Source organism: Lates calcarifer, linkage group LG16_LG22, assembly GCF_001640805.2.
Source record: "Lates calcarifer isolate ASB-BC8 linkage group LG16_LG22, TLL_Latcal_v3, whole genome shotgun sequence".
NCBI classification, from domain to species: domain Eukaryota; kingdom Metazoa; phylum Chordata; class Actinopteri; family Centropomidae; genus Lates; species Lates calcarifer.
In genome coordinates this window covers 4,173,410-4,194,832 of record NC_066848.1, presented here as the reverse complement: position 1 = coordinate 4,194,832, position 21,423 = coordinate 4,173,410, and the positions used below count along the sequence as shown (strand labels likewise).

Genomic DNA, 21,423 nt, shown 5'->3' with positions numbered 1-21,423 from the left:
TCCAAGTAGTATACAACTATCAGTGTCATGCCTGTTTGAGTACATCAGGGGCTTCTGGTCCCTTTTCAATTCCCCGGTCTCAGCTAACACCACACTAGGAGCTCCAGCTCAGGAGAAACCCAGACTGCTGTGTGTTTCTTGCATTTTTTGACTGAAAGAGCCCACTGGCAATGGGTAAATAGATGAGCCAGCAGGGTTCTAAATTCATAGTGCAATCTGTATCATATTCCATGAGGCACCATTGAGATGACCAAAGAAACCCTTGCTTAGAAAGAGGTAGCCACATTTCTAAGCAAACAGCTTGGCAATTGCCCACTTGGTGAACCGTAAACACAACTGGCTTTCGCTATTCTTTCTCTCACAACAACGCAGACCATCATATTGGTCTCCAGACAGCTATCAAAAGCACAAGGGTATCTCAAAGAGTGCTCATTGCCATTCGACTGTGCTACAAGGCTTTGATGTGTTTCATCCTCAGTACATTAATACCATGTCCCAAGAATATTGTGAAACCATGGACTTGTGAGGCTAGGCCTTCTGAGACTGCCTGGCCATGCTGTTTGGATAGATTCAGCCCAGTCACCATGGAAACATGGCTGAATGAACAAAGGCAGAGAGTTTGTTAAACATGGCGGGGGCAAGGTCAGCTGACCATGTGATGTGGGTGGTAGTGGCAGCAATCGGTGGTTGCATAAAAGTAATAAAAGAGCTTCTTTGACTTAATAACCTTATGTTGCTGCTACAGAGTCTAGGCTGGAGAGCCAATGTGAGAAAACTTTTCTTTTGTTGTAGTTAACTGACATCATGAGCAGAACACCTAGTAGACCTTGTGTGGCGTAAACTGATGCTTGACACTTGTATCCCCACAGTCATACACAAGTCTCACAATGACAAAAACAGACGTAAAGTCTCAGGTAAACTGACTGCTGGATATGTGAGAAGCTTCAAATGCCTGTCAGACTATGAGAAAAATCACACACTGAGTCTCAATGGAGTATTCTATGTCACTACATTCAGAAGAGTCATGCAGGGGTTCAGCAGCCTTAGCCCCAATTATAACCTAGTAAATGACTGCACTTCATACAGAGCAATATTACACTACGGTAAGGGGAAAAATGAATACTCTTCTATTACTTCTGCCACATTCAGCCTCAGATCTGACAAGTGATGTGACTGATCCCCACCAACCTGCTGACAGATCTGGTGACAGACAAGAACTGTTTCTCTCTGCACTTGGGCTTGTGCAAGAATAAGAATCTCCTGCTGGCATAGCAAACAACAGTGAAAGCAGTCTGACTATGCAACTGTAACTCACTTACACCAGGCATTCATTTCTAACTCCACATAGTCTGAGATGACAGTTGGGTTTTAACAAGAAAAGTAAGGTTAAGAACATAGACAAGACATATTTACACTGAACCAATTCTGACAACAGATCAAGAGATCAGTAATGAGCTATTGAGTCTGCACAGATAATTCAGAAGTGAATATGCTCTTGTGGATAAACAGAGAGGAGGAAAAAGAGGCTTCCTCAAGGGAATGGTAGATAATTCCCAATTGAGCCCATCGGCTCCCACCCACACGCACATACATACACACACAAACACAGAAGAGACAGGAGAGAGAATATTTATTAGGAGGATACTGAACTCTAATTAAGCAAGGTGGAAGGAATACAAGCAGGTGTGGGTTGCACCTGGTTTGTGAAACCCTCGCTTCTTAACATCACAACCACACTGTGATGATAACGCTCTCCCTTCCTGCGGCTGTGACGTCACTCTCAGCCTACACCCCTACTGCTACCGACCCAGCACCCTGCGTTCTCTGCTCCTCCTACTGCACCTCTGAGGCACCAGAGCAGGCGTGAAATTTGGCGGGCTGGAAAGCCATCCACACAAGAGAACAGACGGCAATCCACACAAGGAGAAGACACTCTTCCTGCTTGACTGGCAGATAAATTCCTGTTGGTTGGCTCCAACTCTTCAACTCAGACAGAAAAAAATGCACAAGGCAGAGTAACGGGGCCAAATGTATAAACACAGCTGTTTTTTTTCCCTCCTAGAGAATGAAAGACATAACCAGTCCTCTGATATTTTACTCCAGTACTCTCCAGAATCTCAGAATCAAATTAACAAGCAAAAACATCTAGCTACTGTATTCTGGCAGCAGGAGACAATGGACAATGGAGGACAATGCTGGAGACAGATATCATTCCCCATTCTGAACAGCTGTTAATGCACTCAAACTTAAAAGTCCTATGACATTTTTACAAGAATTGTCCTGGAAACACACAATACAGCTGCTATAGCTATGACTCCATTATGGGGCATCACCTGTTGCTATGAAGTCAAATCAAAGTCTGCCCATGTGTCACTGTGTGTGTGTGTGTGTGTGTACTTCAGGGTGAGTTAGTGAGAGCATGTGTTTTATCAGTTGCTGGCACTTGTTTGAAAGCTTTGACAAACACAAGGGAATGTCATCCGAGGACTAAAGTCAACAGACAGAGCCTCGACTCTGCCAGGGACCCCTGTGAGAGAGGCCGTGCCCTCCAACACGGCACCGGACTGTCTCTCCACACCGTTCCTCTCCATCAACCTCTACCAGCAAGACAGAAGAATATTCAACACAGGGACAATTATGTTTTCTGATAGAGTATAAAGACATGTGAGGAGAATGTGAATTATGTGACAGAGAGAGGGGGGAAGACAGAGAAAGGAGACAAAATACAAGCACAAAAATGCCTTTTTTTTTTTTCTTTTTTTACCCTTCCAAGCAGAAGCAAGTCAACTCAGCATACAGGATTATAGAAGGCCAGGGGTAGACACTGTTCAAACAAACCACTGAACAAGTACAGCTAGAATATGAGAATGTCCATTTCCATACTGTGCTGGTATTAAAAAAACAAAACACAATTAGAAATCTTCCTTCCGTTTTAAATGGAATAACTGGTGCAGACAAAATATTCAACGCAGGCTGCAGGTACTCGCTTTGAATATATTGTTGAGATTACAGCCTCATATTTTTGGTCTGGTAATGTACTGTGAAGGCAGGGGAAGGGCAAATGGTGAAGCAGGCTGGGCAAACATCTAGCCCTATTCAATGCAGAGCTGAAGCTTCACTTTTTTCTTTCTTTGTCTGTTTTTGTGTGGGAAGCCAGTAGAGCGGGCCTGAATCCCTATTGACTCAATGTGCTGAGACGTTTTCCCTTTTACCATTGCTAAAGTAGGCATGAGCACTAATCCTTAGGGGTTAAATGGAGCCTCCTCTGGGGTTTCCCCATCCTGAGAGAGCTGGGGGCGGCTGCTGCTGCAGCGCACACTGAACTTTAATGTATTTGGCAGAATTTTGGCTCAACTTTTATAAACTGCACAAAGGAATTCTAGCTCAAAACTAGTAATGCAACGTTGAAACAGTGTTAAAACAGTTCATGTGGGGTTTGTATCTGCTTACAGTCAAGGCTTCCTATGGCAGATACCCAGGTGATAGGCAAGAATAAGGGAAATGCTGCTGATGACTAGAATGATAATGAAATTTTAATGATCACAGTGGGGAAATTGGGTCACTGGAGCAGCAGAGAGGTAGTTATAGATAAGTAAGTATGGAAAATTAAATGCAAAACAATTCACAGTAAGACAAGAGAAGAGTACAATAAGAAAATAGTTGGAGCACTGCAGCAGACAAAATAATAATTCACCAACTGTGTTGCTTTGTAGAACACAGTCAAAGAATTTAGCAAATACCTATGTTCTATGTTTGCAGCTGTTCATACTATCAGCATAAAAAAATAAACAAGATTGTGTGCAACTGTGCAAAAATGCATTATAAGCGAACATGATCATAAAAAGATGTGGAAATGTAGACTGTGAACTGCTGGGTACAGACAGAATAGCTTTTGCAAATGATTCACAGAGATGAATGTTTCCAAACAGGAAATGCTGGCATTTTCTGCATTAACAGTGACCTTTACAGGAGAGAAATGTGTTTTTGAGAGCCTATAGCAATGTTATGCAGAAACTTGATGCAGGCAGATACAATTCAATCAACAGAAAGACTGTTCACCAGTAACACTCGCAAGAGTAAAGGGACCATTTCCATTTCAAATCACAGCCATTTTCACACTAAGACTGAGACAGCATCAGCGGCTGCCAAAGTCTGGCAGCTCCTGCCACTAGTGTTTCTCCCTATCGCTGCGTATAAATTCACATCTCTGTTATTGCCTGTGTGATTGATGTTGGTTATAATGACACTACTTCTATTTACCCAACACATCTACCCATCTCCTCTGTCAGTGATTTGCTGGTTGACTTCCTCTACCTTTTATTAGTTGTCTTTGATGGGTCAGCTTAAAGGAGTTCTTACTGGCCTGTGAAATGTCACAGCTTCGTCTTTATAGTTCGTTTGTGAAATTGGAGCATAGAAAGGTATATTTCAAGGCTATGATCTGCAAAGTGGAAAGCCCTGCTCTGGGCCCAGACCTCAAAATACACCACATATCTTTTCTACTTCTGTCGCTTTGTAGGGACACATCTTCCCACATCTTCAAAAATGTAAGAATTTAAACATGTGAAAAAATGTCATGTTAATAAGCAATAAAAATTCTTACTGCTGATTATCACTAAATGATACAGGTAAGCAGCAAAGGGCTATATACAAGTACACTTGTCATGTTTCATCTATATCAGTGATCTGCTTTTTGTCATTCTGTGCAACTGGCACCTATCAGCACTTAAGTGAGGAAAGTCCTCCTGTGATCCTTTCCCATGGTTTGCCTAGCTCCATTACTCCTGTGAAAAGGGTTTTGGTGCATTTTTCTTTCTTCATTTTAGAAAAGATTGGGGAGGTGTTTTTGTCACTTCTGTCTTAATGGTATTATTATATGCTCTTTTTAACAAAAATGAATTATTACATAAAACTTACCATGATATCTTATATATTGAATGACTCATTTACATGGTAGTAAGTGGAAGAAATCAAGTTTCTTCCTTGTAGCAATGACATAATGACAAAAATAGGTATGTCCAAAGTTTCTGTGATGTTATACACATGTAGAGGAGAATGTCAGTGTCACACTACCAATCCACCACACCTCATCCCCATAACCACCAATGTAATACACACCTACACACACATGCACCTCCTCTTGCCGAAGGTTAACCTCAGAAATACCTCAGCAAAAGAGTGAGGTAAAAAGGGTCTACTCCTATTACATCCAGTTTTACCCAAAACATGTCATTCACAACTCCACCACAAGCACCTTACACTCTTGCGCTAATAGGTGGGCGGGCAGTCTACGCGCACTTCTTTCAGGAAATCCATAGACGTCCCCTCATCTCAACCAGGCCTTTATTCCCCCATCATCACTCTCTATAGGTTTCCTTTGAATGTGGCTCCAAGATGGAGAGGAATAAGATATCTGATATCCAAGTCACTCAGGATAAGAGCCAAAGCACTGGTGTCAGACGCTGAGGTGTAGACACCTTCCTGTTATTGGGATGTTTGGAGGTGTTACCTAAAAACACCTTCAGGTGGAGTTTAATGCCAATTAAGTGGCTCCAGTTCCTCTGGTTTTCACAATAGCTTAAACAGAAGACGCTTCTCACCACCACAAAGACAAAATGTCAACATTACTCTACTCAGCTTTGACAGATAACAACATAATGATGCAAAGTGGATTATATCACTCTAGACAACCGTATACAACTGTGGAACTGAATAATGAGAGAGTATTTTAAGCCAGTGATTGAAGCATTGGCTCTGAGTTGAGAGCACTGATGTTACAGAGTCTGCTCTAAAAACGCATAAACATATAAAAATTTCTCATGTTTTTGTATTTTCCAAGCAGTTCTTCTTTGTGTTCAGCAGTGGAAAAAGGGGAGCTGAGAAATCATTAAAAAGGGTAATTTTTAGACATGACTCATGAGAGTAAACAAAGTCATAGAGAATCATAGAGAAACCAAAGTCAGAGTCAGTGTTTGGCACAGATAAGTGAACACTTTGATCATGGTGATGGCAGGTCTGTGTGACAAGAAATCACTTCTCTAGTAACCCCCTTCTCTTTACCCAAAATGCTGTTGCCTACTTCCTGTATGTTTTCCAATCAACAGGGCCATTACAGACCTTGAGGTATTGTATAAAGTATCTTATCTTATTTAGAGCAGCAAAGTTTGCTTGACGAGATAACATTAGCCCTGACTTCCTCTCCATACAGCTCTAAACCCTAACTGACCCTTTCATAAAACACTCAAACTCCTAATCCTAAAGTACTAAAGCACTACATTCACCCATATACTGCAGGAATGTGCTACTGAGTTAAGGAACCAGAAAGCTGCATGTTTGTCTTTAAGGTTCTGTCAATGCTTACACAAGCATGTAGAGTCTATTGTAAAGATAAATGCTACCATTTAACTAAGGCTGGAGAAAAGATGCTAAGTTGGCTAATTACAGATTTAGTGCAGGAATAGTAAACCAGTTACAAAGCGAGAGAGAAGGGCATCAATTAGCAACATTAGATATATGCTGGACTGTGAAAACACTGTATGGTAATTCTATCTTTTATCCCTTTTATTGTGCTGATTAGTGCAGTGGGGGGAGAGTGCTCTATCTAATCTGATCACAGAGCATTGTGTTTGGGGTCATTAACCTATGGGAGGTCCTAAGGTTGACAAGTCAGCTCCCACCCCCCTCTACCTTTTTTATGGAACTCAGTCAACCCTGAGTTCCTCTATCTCTACAGACAACACAACAGTAACCACAAAAACAACCAAAGAAAACAAAAGACAAGGGGAAAAACAGCCGACGGAGCTATTTGCATGGCTTGTCATTCTTCCACAAACACACAGCCCAAATGACTACTGACCGAGGCCCCGGGCTTGCCAGAGCAGCAGGATGTCGGCCCCTTTAGTCTCTGCATGTTGTTTTCTTTCTCTGGGATGCATCCTATTCCCAAGAGATGAAGGGGTCAACCTATCCCTCAACATCTGGGATCTGCATCAAAAAAGACTAGTACCTTACTGCGTGGCATAGTAACAATCATGCCTATAGCAAGAGCCTGTTTCATGCAACTGACATCGGCATTCTTATGCATAAAGATGCATCAGTCAAAGCTTTCCATTTTGAGGAAAATCATGATGCCTACATTTACATTTATACAAACCCACACTAATGAAATCCATCATCTGCCGACATATTTACCCATTCACTGATTTATATTTTTTCCATAAACCCTCTTTCTATCCCTGTCACACACATTACATCCTCTGCAAATCAAAAATGTGAATACTCTAGCATAACCAACAGCACCTCTCATCCACAAATCCTAGTTAAACTGTTGTGATACTGAAAAGCTGCCTGTCAGGATGGCAGAGCGGAGATGAAAGGCCCACAGCAAAGATTGCTGCTGATTGCCTGTAGAGGATGAATATGCAAATAAAGCAGAAGGTAAATGAAAAACAAAGCGGGGGTTTTGGCAGCAGCCTTTTGCATGTTTCCTTTAATTTGGCATTGGTTAAGAACACGGAAAGTCTATCAATAATGAATTCAAGTCAGAGCAAGGAAGTAGACATGAGAGGAAATCAGTCTCCATTTTTCCCCTGTGAGCCCCTGAGCAGTTTTGGGGCCTATTGTATTTCACAGCTTTTCAACGAATGCACACTAAGCTTAAGTGACAGATGAACTGAAAATTGAGAAAGATAAAATAATATCCATAACAGCAAGCTTACATAGTACCAATCAGACTGTGTCTGTGTGTTTTTGCAAACAGTCCAGGAAGTAGGACACCACAGGCCGCCAACTGCAAGTCCTGTCTATTGACCACAGCAAGAGCAAAGAAGTAAATCAATTATCTGGTCGAATGTTTGTCATGAGAGACAAAACTGGGCAAAGGACAGTCTGATATAGAACAAGACCAAGTGCACACTTAACAGTTGTTTTGTTGCCACCAGAGCCAAAAGGCACTTTAGCCAGCACTTAGCAAAATCAAGTGGCTTAATATATTTAGCTATGCTGTCCTGCTTTGCAAACACACACAACAGGGTAGGAAACAACCTGTCTGTTGTCTAAACGCAGTGAAATTGGCCAGACAGACTGGAGTGCATCCTTGGGAAAGAAGAGCACCTATCCCGCTGAACAAAAGATGAACAAGGCAACAGATTTTCTCTGGTCTTGAGATAACAGAAACCCAACACCGTTGTCCTCCAGTGGGGCTCTTTGTATGTCTGAGAGAGGGCCAATCAGCAGCTGCTGACAGATGTGTCTGCAGTTGATTTAGGAGAGGAAACCACAGTGAGGTCAGGCACAGGTTTCTCTGCTCTGTTTTGCTGGAGGGAAGACAAGGATCAACTCAGGATGTCCGAGACTGACCTTTTCTCACCTTGCAGTCTTTGGCATACAACACCTGGACTAATGTGATAAGATAGTTAAGCTCATTAACACGCTAGCAAAACATTAAGCCTCAGTGAAAACTTTATGACACAACAGAAATTCTATTTCATACTGATATGCCTGCAAATAAACAACATACAGTCAGACAATTTATATTTGTCTCGGAATCCCATTGGATTTTGAACAAAAGTGAGAGCCACTCCAGCTGGAAAGCAAACAAATCTGAAAAACTCCACTGGAGGTCTAAGTAGTTTTGGCAGATGCGCCAGGCTTAAGTGTCTGTTCAATTAGGCACTCCAGTTAAGATGACAATCGTGGTTTAACCGAGTGCTGATGTGTTCAGGGTGGAGTTGGACCATGTTCTGTCCTGGCAAAATAACAAAGCATGGGATGTCAGTGGTGGTCAGATACTTAGACAGTCACTCTTGTGTAGTATGCACAATTCTAATCAGGCCATAACAATTGCTAGGAGTAAAGGTCCACATCAGCTCATGAGCAGACAATATGAGAACAGAATAGAGAGAGAGCTATGGAGTGTAAATGGTGATATTAAATGAGTTGTGCTGTTGTTTGAATGTCAGGAGGTTACAAGCATGACCAGCATTTAGAATTACAGTATACCAGTCTGTGTAAACTGGGGTTATTTGCAGCATATTGCAAAGTCTGGCTTCTCTTGTCAGAGTAAAATATTGTTGGGTTTCTAATGCCAGTTTACTGACAAACGTTGCTCTTTAGTCTTTCTGAACTGTCATTAATTATTACAGGGCAGCTATTTTCTCAACAAACAGAAAACATGATAAATTTCAGCTAGATATTTTACCATCCCCACAATAAGTGAATAATGCCTCTCTAACGAACCTGCTTGTTTACTGAAAATGAATGCAGACCCTCCAGGCATTCACCAGTGACAAAATAGGACTGACGTAATTAACAAAAAGTAGTATTGGCAGTAGTGAATGACATGTCAGGGAGGAGTCTCCACATTACACAGACAGATGCATACGTCACACAGATCTGATCATTGACCCACTGGCATCAACAGGAAGCTGATATTCAGCAACAGATGAACAGAGCTGCTCCATTGCAGCTCAGTGAGCTGGGCTGTGGTGTCTGCCTTGTCAGGTAGCCGGAGGGGGAGACACTGGAGATGACGCAGGGCAGGAGAGAGTGTTGGCTGGGTCAGCTCTGCTGTACAACCCTTTGACTAACAGGGTGACTCACTGCTGCTTTGGGCCTCAAAGGGAGCAAATTCACTGTTTGGCTTCATTTAAACATGAAAGCAATGTTTTTAATCAAAATTTTGATAGATATAAATGTTATACAATGTGTAGATAAAAAGAGCACCAGAGCTAACTGACAAATCATAACCTCTGTAATGAAGCCAAAACTCAAATTATAAATTATCCTGACACATCTCAAACAAATATGCAAATTAGATTTTAACCAGAGCTAACAAAACCACATGCTGCCTAAAACAAACCACTAGAAGTAAAAGGTTTGGTGTATCTCTTTCTCACCAACATGCACACACATACTGTACACTTCCACTTTTTTTTCCTCTCCCTCTTTTTCTGCCAGTGAGCAATGCTTTCCAACCAGTGACTACTCACTCCTCTCAAGTGCACACATCTGACAAGGATGTGAGTGCCTTTCCCCTTTCCTCCACTCCCCCTAGTGTATCCATTCAACACTGCATCTTTCCTATGCATCTCCCAAACACCCAGAGAGAGAGAGAGAGAGAGAGAGAGAGAGAGAGAGAGAGAGAGAGAGAGAGAGAGAGAGAGAGAGAGAGAGAGACCCCTCCTCCAGATGACATCAGTGCTCTATTGAAGCAAAGCTAGAGGCAAACACAACTCCACATTTGTATTGAGATCTACCCGTGCACCTATGCCCTTGCACAGCCTACAGATTGTGTGTGTGTGTTTGAGGGGGGGCACCAGCAAACACAGCAGTACTGCTACAGATAAACTCCAAATAGCTCTAGCCTTGTGAGTGAGAGGAGCTTTTTTGGATCTGAATTTAAATCCTCATAGCCCGGATTGGATTATTATTTTTTTCCCCGTTGTGAACCCCAATTTAAGAGGATACCTGTTACTTTCCTTTTTTTGGTTGATTATAGAGGTAAGTGCGTTTTTTGCTGGTACAGTCCTGTTGGGAATGCATCCTTTTTATCTTTTTGGATCTTCTTTCTGGCAGACGGAATGTAAAGTCATTCGGAATCCTCAGGAGTTGCTTATATCTAATTAGTTTCCATATTTTCCCCCTTTTATTTTTTATTGCTTGGCCCAGCCGAAAAATATTGGTATCTCTGAGGTGGTTGTCTCACAGGCTTATTAACGCTTTAAGCGACAGTGATGAAAAATCGTGAGTGCACTTTTCTTTCAATATAACCATTAAGCTCTTCCGTGAGTTTATGCAGAGTAAACCATTCTGCTCAGCTCGGCAGATAAAAACCAGACTTAAACAGACTGTTCATCTATCTCGTCATCACAAGCTTCTCTCATGCCTTCAAGTTGCTGCTTCGATCCTGAAATGCGTCCCTCTTTACTCTGCGTGTGACTAAAAGAGACCACAGGCATCAGATCTGTTTCCTTTCCCCCGTTTTTCCACTCGGACTGTAGAAATGAATTTCTTGTTGCGACACACTAAATTTGCTTTTCGATCACATTCATACTCGGCCTCAGAAGATTGGTCAAAACATGTGTAAAGCACTCAGAGAGCAACAGGAACGTGATACAATCTTTTCGTTCCTTAACACAGCTATTGATATTCCTTAAGCTGTGGGAAAATAAACAGTGGCGAATACGCAAACTTGATAGGATTAGGGGACTGTGTGATTTAGTCTCGGTGTCGCAGCTCGAGGAGGCACCCCGGCGTGCAGCCGAAATTGCAGCGCAGATCCCGCGGAGTTGGACATGAAGGGGCAGCTGGAGAAACTCCGCTAAATGCGTCTCCGGCGTCACTGTCTGGAAGACTCTGACCAACTCCTATTCACATCTACCCCACTGAAATTTACCGTGTACAGCTATAAGCTTGTCTGCCGATAATACACGTCCATCCTAAAAAAAAAAAAGACTGAGCATAGACTGAGAGAGCTATATGCTGCTGGGGCGCAGTCATGACGGTCCCCTGAAAATCCACAGAATAAAATCAATTGAAGTTTCATACACACCAGTTCGCACACAAGCAGCGGCTCATTTCACGCACATAGCACACTGTGCGTTACATTAGCAGCCACTCAAAACACACATCTGACATTTCTGTACAGTTTCAGATCTGTTATGACTGTCGTATTTATAAGCTTCCAGAAATAAACGCGGTTTACAGTAAGATAATAGCGCTTGCCCATATGGCCGACTGATAGCACAATCTCCACACTAATGTAAATCTATGATGCTAATCAATCAAAGTACCCTGTTCGTTTCTCCATACAAACATGATATTTACCACATTAAATCAATACAATAAAGCGGGCGCCTTCAATTCTCATGCACTGTATATAAGCTGTATGTCTTAGAGGCAACACCAGGGCAGGGACATTTGTTAATCCAATTTAACATAGCCTTTTATCTCCATGAAATGATAAGGTCATCCAGGCTTTAAAAAATCACTGATAAATATAGCTATAGCCTGATTTCAGTTAATCGCCAATAGTGGATGCAAACCTGACTTCAGCTGTCAAGCTTTGTAACGGTATCTCTTTGTTGTTCAGTGTGTTTTCAGAGACAAAAAATAAATAGCCTGTTAAACGTGGTAGACATTAGGACAGACCCAATTGTCTTCACTGATGACTGCCTGAGGCAGAAGTCCCCCATCAATTGCTTTCAGAGGGAATTCACATTGCAGATTAACAACTAACCAGGTCACTACAGACAGAATCTTCTATTGGCAGAAACGCTACGGCATAAAATATGAATGACATGTTAGGAAAAAAGTAATAATTAGACATAACTACCAAGACGCTTTTCAGATTCAACACTGTACTTTGAGGAGGCCTAAATCAGTTTTATTCATAATTTATTTAGCCACAGAGCAGTGTCTTTTTTACCATCTACTCCAAACTTTAAAAGACAAATAATTTCACACTGGTGACTAAAAGTAAAGGTGTAAATATGGCTTCAAAGCATAAACACTGCAGGAGGAACCTTTGCAAGCAATATGACTCAGGAAAAAACGGTAGTGCCTACCACCCCCATGTGGGGAAAAACCACTGCAGCTGCTACAGATCTCTCTTTTCAGGCTCTTACAAAAGAGAGACCCCCGTCTGTTGCAGGCTTCTCTGTGCTCTTAATGGGCCAGCAAAAGTATCATCTGTTCAGCCCATCTAAAAACAGCGCCAGGAGGCCACATACCAAATCTGTGAAACTACCAGAGATTTTTGCCTATTTTCTTTTTGGCTGAAATGTGTTCTGTGTCTCTGTGAAGTCAGATGTGACCATGAATGTTCCATTGTGTCTCAGCACGACAGCAGGCCGCTGCCCAATGTCCTGACACACAACTTACTAATATGTAAATAAATAGCAGACACAACATTTCACTGCACACACAAAAATAAATAAAAACTCACCTCAGTTAAGAGCAGAAAATCATGAAACAAAAAATTTAAATACAAGAAAATACACAACATTTTGCTTTCATATTAGGTTAGTTAAGTACACATATTTGCATGATCATACAACCCTAAACACGTAACGTTTTCAGGTTTTATTTGAGTGTTTACTTAAAACCAACCAACATGGCAGACAAAATACAAAATTTTAGACCACAACCTGAAAATATATAATCCAAAATAACTACTTTCTGTGCAATCAATCATACTTCAAAACTATATTATGAATTAGAAGGAATAATCAACAGCAGATACAAACAGCATTGATTTCCCAATGGAGAGCTGTACTGTGGTTCAAAATTAATTTCAGGGCTCATGAATAATTTAACAGGCAGCCATTACTACTTCTACAGCTCTTTCCTCCCTAAATGCAGCCCATGTAATATTATTCTGTATTTTATGGAACTAAAAGTCATTATAATCTGCAATACTTTTGACAGGCATGAAATTGTTTCTATTTGAGTTTTTCCAAAGCCTTTCTTGTGCAGTGTATGACTGGGGGGCACAAAGTCTAAGGCTCTGTTATTGCAGACTAATGTGCATTTATGCGTGTTGAGTTCACAATGGCTATCAGTGTCCAGCTTTGTGTGAGCCTCCCACGCTCTCCACTGAAAGGTAACTGGCTGTACACACACACAACTTTACCAGGATGCTCAATTTAACTTTGCCAGTTCAGATTAAATGAAGCAGAAGCCACTTTGACTGCTAAAGAAATCTCCTGTCTGGCCGACGGAGCTTATTAGAACGATGGAGAAAGACATCCATCACTAAAAATGTTTAACTCAGCCCTCACTGCTCTCAAAATGATTGTGTGCACATGAACGTAGCATGTGTGTAGGCGGGTGCACACATTTGTATGGGTATATGTTCTTAGTAAAAGCAGTAGAAAGACTTGCTAAACAAACTGTTAAAAGTAGAGGAATTTTTAAATTGCCTGAATAATACATTTTAATACATAAACACCCTCTGTTGAGACTACAAGGCCCACATGCTTGCCTTGTAGCAAACAATAGAGAGGGGCCACTCTCCTGAAATCCGATGAGTGTGGAAAAAGAAAAGGGGAAAAAATAGCAAAGCATCAAGGCCGCCTTTGCTCCTTGTAAAGTACGCATGATGTGCTTAGTTCAAAGCAGACTTCTGATAAATCACACACAATATAACATATCACACAGAGACCTATGATGCAGTATACAGTATGTTTTTGTTCTTTCTGACTATATTTACACCAGCATTCATAAATGAATAATCATGTCCCTTGCCTCTTCCACTGGACACTGAGGCAGAGTCTGTTTTTTCAAAGTTGCCGTGGCCAAAGAAAGGCAAGCTACCAAAAAATGCAGCACCATATCATACATGAGGCTACTTATGCAGAGAATCATGCTGTCAAACAACACTAACGCCTGTTATTCGTGCTGCAGATAGTTCTCTTGATAAGACAGAAATGCGGAGACAATTACCTTCTTTTATGTAATGTTAAGAATTCAAGGATTCAAATAAAGACCACATACTTAACAATATTCAGAGGATGGAGAACTTTACAAAATGAGGTGAAAAGGGCTATTCAAAATTGAAATAGCTTGACTAAGTGCTGCATTAAAAGTTCATTTCTGCAGACAGATAGCACACATCCCTCCATCATCCCGCCATTTTATAAAACTCCATTACTGAATTTCATCTTTTTTTTTCCCTTGTCAGACTCCTTTATTCCAGAAGTTGGTAGAGGTCACATCTGGTGCTTTTTCCCCAGACTCTAATCTACTACTAATGTAATACTGGACTAAGGGCCCATGTTTAGATGGAACAGAAGGAAGGGGGGCGTTATTATTAGACAGCATCTCAGGAGTTGTAATCGAGTTACAAGCCTCTCAATTCCCTAATCTTCTCCTTGTCATGGACTACAACTGTTAAATGGCTGGGCCCCTTGTTCCTAATTTACCTTTCCATGTTTTACAGCACTCTGTGGCTGCCAGCAGGTCACATGGATGGTTACATATAAGGACACAAAGCTATTGTGTTGTAATAGGAAACATAGCATTTTCTTTGGCAAAGGAAATTCTATTTTTACTAACAGAAACAACATTCATAGAACGTAGAGAAAGGATGGTGTGGGGGTTAGGAGACACAGAGAGGAGTGACAGAGATGTATGCAACAACCATCCTCTTCTCCATACGAAATTCAAATGGGCCTCATTTGTCATGAATGCTTTTTAACAATGTGAGCAATTCAGTAAGCACCGACTGGATCGTTTTTTCAATCTCATGTGGAATCTGGACTAGCCTCATTTTAAAATTCGCACAGACTGCATTTTTTAATCGCAGGACTAGTTCTCTTGTTAAACACCAAAAGCCCAGCTAAGCAGTGAACTGGGCTGAGAAGGGCACAGGGGCTCCACCCTCAGCCATTGTGATGGGGCCTACATCACTGTTGTCCTTCATATGCATAGACATTCTTTCTTGTGTCACCATAGAAAGGAAATGTGGTCTGGTAGAGTAACTGGCTGTAAAAGGTCAACAGGCTAAATCATAGCCAAGAAGAAAGCGTATTCCTAAATGGGCATTAACAATGTATGAGAGAGATAATGAAAAACAAAATTATAATGTACACCAACATTTTATAGCATGTGGTATTTACTTAAATGTAAAATAAATACTCTTTAATTTAACTTGACATTATTCTCTTGTTGTCTGGTCATCAAAACATTATTTTGTAATAAGTGTATATGGGCACTAAATATGTTTGTCTCTGTTTATTTTTCAGAACATAAACCCAGGTGTGTGGAGGGTGCAGTATGAGTCAAGTTGCACATGAGTGAGGGAGGCTGGGCCCAGAAGGATAAGCACCCTTGCCCTGTTTTGCCCCTTAGATGAGAAGAGAACATTGGTTATCTGCTCCAGGAAAAGGGACCAGAGCCCTGGATTAATGCGTATACAGGCTCGACAAGGGAGCAGAGGATTCTGGGTTACCTGTAGACCTGGAGTACACAAGTGAACAGGCCTGGATTGAGCCTGTGGCACAGGGGATTGGCATGGCTCAGACCAGCTTTGTGTCAACTCATCATGCCTGTCGGGCCTGATTGCAGAAAGGAGCCCGAAAACTCACCCCGTCCTGTGCACGGATCACTATACAACATCCAAAAAATCTAATTTGCGGTTATGGCTGTTGAGCTAGACAATTTCAACACCCATTAGGATTTTTAATATTACCTGAGAGGGCATGCTTTGTCAGTGAGAGGGGATGCTTTTTCTACAGGCTTATCTGCCATGGTAAAGGCATTGAAAGCATGAGCCTCTGACAACAGAGAGGAGGCCATCGTCCAAACAAGGATCAGCTCAGCAAATACTGACCAGGTCAGGATATCACTAGAAACCCCTTGGACAAACTTTTCCTTTCAGAAAGGATAAGAGGAAATTCAAGAGGAAATCTTGATTGGATTTTTGGTGGCTGGAAAGGATTTACCACATCGTATAAATCAGGTATGACAAATACGGATGGCTTTGCTTCTTTCTACTTCACTGACCAGACCACAATTTCTAATGAGACGTGCAGGAAGAGAGGTCATGGCAGGAGTGCATAACTAAAGCAATAAATCAGTATTAGCCTAATTAAAAGGGAACTATGCACTGACGGTGGAAAAAAAAGAAAAAAGAGACAGACAACCAGTTGGCACCTTCTGCTTTGCGCAAAATTTTTGTTAATTTAAAGGCTATCTGCTGTAAGTTTATAAATTGTGAAATTCAATATCTTGTTATTTAAAAATTTTATTTGAGGCACATTTTCAAAATTTTAAACATACCATAATTACAGCAAAGATCAATAACATAGTGCTATGCAAGGACAAATGAGGATCACATATCAAAGCGTACCCTCAGGAAACTGACTTAAAAAACATGTTTTTTGGATATTAATGTGCTAAAAACCTCTTCTGCGAGCAGAGATATTTCTTCCCTACCTTGCAAGAGGCCAGTTAAACCCCAGAATTTGAATGGCAAGAGGCATGGGTAATGGTCTAATAGGACTTAAGAGTATGTCGGTTCTACAACAGTTCATCAACAAAGCCTGACTTTGTTCACCCTCATGGTCTGTAGTGATGAAAGGCAGCCTTGAGATACAGAAACGTGTAAAACAACTAGGGAATGCTATTACATTTCACAAGTCAGGGGCAAAAAGCACAGGGATTCAATTCACAGAGTTTAGAAGTTGGAACATTTCTTATCAAAACGAAGCAAACAAAAAAGCAGCTTTTTCTAATGCAGGTTCTAATCCAAGGAAATCTATAATCTAGTAAATTATGTAAAGTTATCTCTGCAGGAAAACTGTTTCTTGAAAACACAATACACTATATTTTCACTGTCTGGCTTTCCAAATGATCAGTTCATATCAATTTAATAAGAGGAATACAAACTGAATTCTTTCAGCTGTTATTTAATCTAGAAAGTGCTGCAGGCAGCATTTCAAACACCCAGCAATTATGAGAACAGGAATTTGGCTCTCCTTTAAAGGCCTTGTGCATTAAATGTACCCTTGTGTCTTCTCCCCAGGGGCTCTTGAGTGATTAGACTGCCAGGCAACACAGCTTCAAGATGGTGCATCAATGCAAGGCCTTTATCCTCTTCCTCATCAGGATCGGGCTGCTGCTGGGTCTTGCTAACCCCCTGGTGACCTCCGCCTCATGTCCCTCAGCCTGCCGCTGTGATGGGACCTTCATCTACTGTAATGACCGTGGCCTGACTTCTATCCCCACTGGTATGCCCCAGGATGCTACAGTGCTCTTTCTGCAAAACAATCGCATTAAGAGTTCAGGCATTCCTGCAGAGCTCCGCAGGCTCACAAATGTGGAGAAGATCTACCTTTACTGCAACAATCTGGATGAGTTCCCCACTAACCTTCCTCTTGGGCTAAAAGAGCTCCACCTTCAGGAGAACAACATTCGGATGATTACCCATTCCTCTTTAGCCCAAATTCCCTACATTGAGGAGCTGCACCTGGATGATAACTCTGTATCAGCAGTCAGCATAGAGGAGGGGGCCTTCAGGGACAGTAATCACCTCAGACTCCTTTTTCTCTCCAGAAACCACCTAAGTACTATCCCTTCAGGCCTACCCATGAGCATTGAGGAGCTGCGCTTTGATGACAACCGCATCTCCTCCATCTCAGAGCAGTCACTGCAAGATCTCATCAACCTGAAGCGACTAATCCTGGATGGTAACCTGCTCAACAACCGTGGGATTGGGGAGATGGCTTTCATCAACCTGATCAACCTGACTGAGCTCTCACTAGTGAGAAACTCACTGACATCGCCACCAGCCAACTTGCCAGGCACAAGCTTGGAGAAGCTGCAGCTCCAAGATAATCACATTAATCGGGTCCCGCCCGGGGCTTTTGCCTTCCTTAGGCAATTGTATCGCCTGGACCTGTCCGGTAACAACCTGAGCAGCCTCCCACAGGGTGTATTTGAAGATCTGGACAATCTCACACAGCTTCTCCTACGCAACAACCCGTGGCAATGCACTTGCAGGATGAAATGGGTGCGTGACTGGCTGCGGTCGTTGCCGTCTAAGGTGAATGTACGTGGCTTCATGTGCCAGGGTCCTGATAAGGTCAAAGGCATGGCAATTAAAGACCTAACTACAGACATGTTTGACTGCACAGATTCAGAGCTCATCCCCACGTATGAGACCAGCACAGTCTCCAACACTTTACACCCCTCACAGCCCCAGTGGCCCTCGTTTGTGACTAGGAGGCCTGTAGTAAAAGGGCCTGACATTGGTAAGAATTACCATAGCACTACCACTTCTTCAGGCAGAAAGATTATCACCATCAGTGTGAAGTCAAGTAGTGCAGATACAATACACATATCATGGAGGGTGTCACAGCCCATGACTGCCCTACGGCTTAGCTGGCTAAAGCTGGGACACAGCCCTGCTTTTGGCTCCATCACTGAGACCATTGTGCAGGGGGAGAGAACGGAGTACCTGCTCACTGCACTGGAGCCAGAGTCTTCCTATCGGATATGCATGGTTCCCATGGAGACCAGCAACATTTACCTGTCAGATGAGACCCCTGTTTGCATAGAGACAGAGACCGGTTCTCATAAATCCTACAACCCAACTACAACTTTAAACAGAGAGCAGGAGAAAGAGCCTTACAAAAATTCCAGTCTGCCTTTGGCTGCTATCATCGGAGGGGCTGTGGCTCTTTTGGCAATAATCATGTTGGCACTGGTGTGTTGGTACGTCCACAGGAATGGGTCACTTTTTTCAAGGAACTGCACCTACAACAAAGGTCGTCGGAGAAAGGATGACTATGCTGAGGCTGGCACTAAGAAGGACAACTCCATCCTAGAAATACGAGAGACTTCTTTTCAAATGATACCTATAAATCACCTGCCTGTGTCCAAGGAGGAGTTTGTGATACACACGATTTTCCCACCCAATGGCCTGAGTTTATACAAAAGCCCACATACCGAGAACAGTATTAACAACAGGAGCTACAGAGACAGTGGAATACCAGATTCAGACCATTCCCATTCATGATATTGCGCATGGACATTCATGATGAGTGCGTGATTTAAACAGAGTGGCAAGACTCTCACAAAACACTGGATCTATAAGACTAAGGAAGCAATGTTCTGTACATTTGCCATATAATTTATATTTAAGGACATTTTATGAAGACGGAGAACGTTCCAGTTGCAGGCCATCACTGATCCACCAGTGGGTATTGTAACTAACTGCAATTCTATATTTTAGGGATTTGTAGTAATTTGTACTGTATTTCCTTTGCTTAAGGTTATCGACCAACTAAAAGAAACTCTGTGTTCTACTGAGATATGATGACTTGTCAACTGTGAAAGTGGGTTTTCATTGCTGTGTTGAACAATCAGACTTTAGAAAACCTTGTAGTATAAGCACAGGTCATTCTTTTAACTTTGTGGCTGTCTGAAAAACAAAAAGGCAAAAAAATGACATGACGTAAACTAAGGCACAGCTGATCAACTAATTTGCAAAGCAGGCATGTTGCCCTCTGAAAGAACGAGCAGTCAGCAACTGTCTCCACACACTACGGACAGAATGTCTTGCGCTAGTATTCACCTGGTATTGAGAACGTATAACTAAAGATGAGGTGCCATGCTTTATTTCTCTGCTTTGTTCAGTGTGTGATTTTTTTCTGTTTGCAAGAAGAGGAAACACAGCAAAGCAACCCAAGCAGGGTTCCGGTGTTTCTGAATGGACTGTAGGCCACAGCACAGGGCAGATAAAGCACACTGACCTTAAGGAGCTCTGCTCCTCAAAACAAGCAGACTGGACAGGCTGACACAGAGGACCCCCCACTATCTCTATTTGTACAAGCCAACAATGGCCAAGCGACAATGGCGGCATTCTTTAGTACCATGTACCATACGTCATTCTAGTCACCAGGCCAAAAAGACAAAACATGTTGGCTTTCATTAGAATTACCACCGTGTCAGCAACTCCTTGTTATGAGTATTATTTTGTATTATTTTTCAAATGACACACTTTTATGTTGCCACAATTTGAAGTTAACTGTTCTTTACAATTGAAAACCAAAGTGCATTGTATGCCCTTTGGCCAGTCTTGTATGTGCCTTGATCCAATGCTTATTGTATTTAGCTTTTTAAGAAACCAGTGACTTTTTTTCATACACACTTGAATATGAAAAATATTGGTCATATTACAGAATAAAAGTGGACAAAAATAACTTTGCTCTGTCTTAAACTGAATACAACAAACCCCACTCAAAATAATACTACTTTGCAGTGATTGCTCAATTTATTTTTTGCTACTAAAGAATTCTATCTTTGCACGAATGTGAACTGCCCTGCAGTGGAAGAGAAGGCTACAGGCGACCTGTTTTATTAATTCATATCTCAAATTACTATCTAGGCACACAATCTGAAAATGCTTGGAGATGAAAACATAACCTACTGCATTTTTATCCTTTACAAAGATCTGAACTCTGAGGCCTTAGCTCATAGCCTTGAAACCACATCTCCCAATCCAAGACACAGTGAACTCTTTACCAATAACTCCAATAGTGTTCTTGAACCAGTTTCCACTCTATGAGCAGTCTGCAGAGCAACATCTGCTTGAGGCTGCTGTTGTTCTTTCGTGCAGTGAAGCCATGTGTGACTTATCCGATTGGCCAGAGAGAGAAATATCACAGTAGAGTAGAAATAGGGCTGTGGAGAGATTGGACTCTAGGGTTTGATGAACCTCCCAGGCACTGGGGCAACAGAAAACTAATGACGAGCCACCATATGGAGGGTGGTACAGGCAGACCCTGCTGGGGATGCCCGTCCCTGCAGAGGACAGAGTATATATACACTGCTCCGGGCTCCAGGCAGCACACTTAATGACATGGTTGCAGCTCACCCGGGCAAGGGCCCACAAAAGGTGCACATGCAAAAGTGGTA

The 21,423-nt window shown here is 42.0% G+C and overlaps 2 protein-coding genes across 4 annotated transcripts in view; one reads left to right on the top strand and one right to left on the bottom strand.

Annotated features, from left to right (window-relative positions):
• The window catches only part of macrod2 (mono-ADP ribosylhydrolase 2), a 380,118-nt gene that overhangs the window by 296,323 nt on the left and 62,372 nt on the right, over positions 1 to 21,423 (bottom strand). The window lies entirely within an intron of this gene.
• flrt3 (fibronectin leucine rich transmembrane 3) lies at positions 10,169 to 20,708 on the top strand. Its single transcript, XM_018667028.1, has 3 exons — positions 10,169 to 10,500; positions 15,747 to 16,462; positions 17,528 to 20,708. The coding sequence occupies exon 3, from the start codon at positions 17,570 to 17,572 to the stop codon at positions 19,520 to 19,522; it is 1,953 nt and encodes a 650-aa protein (XP_018522544.1). The 5' UTR covers positions 10,169 to 10,500; positions 15,747 to 16,462; positions 17,528 to 17,569; the 3' UTR covers positions 19,523 to 20,708.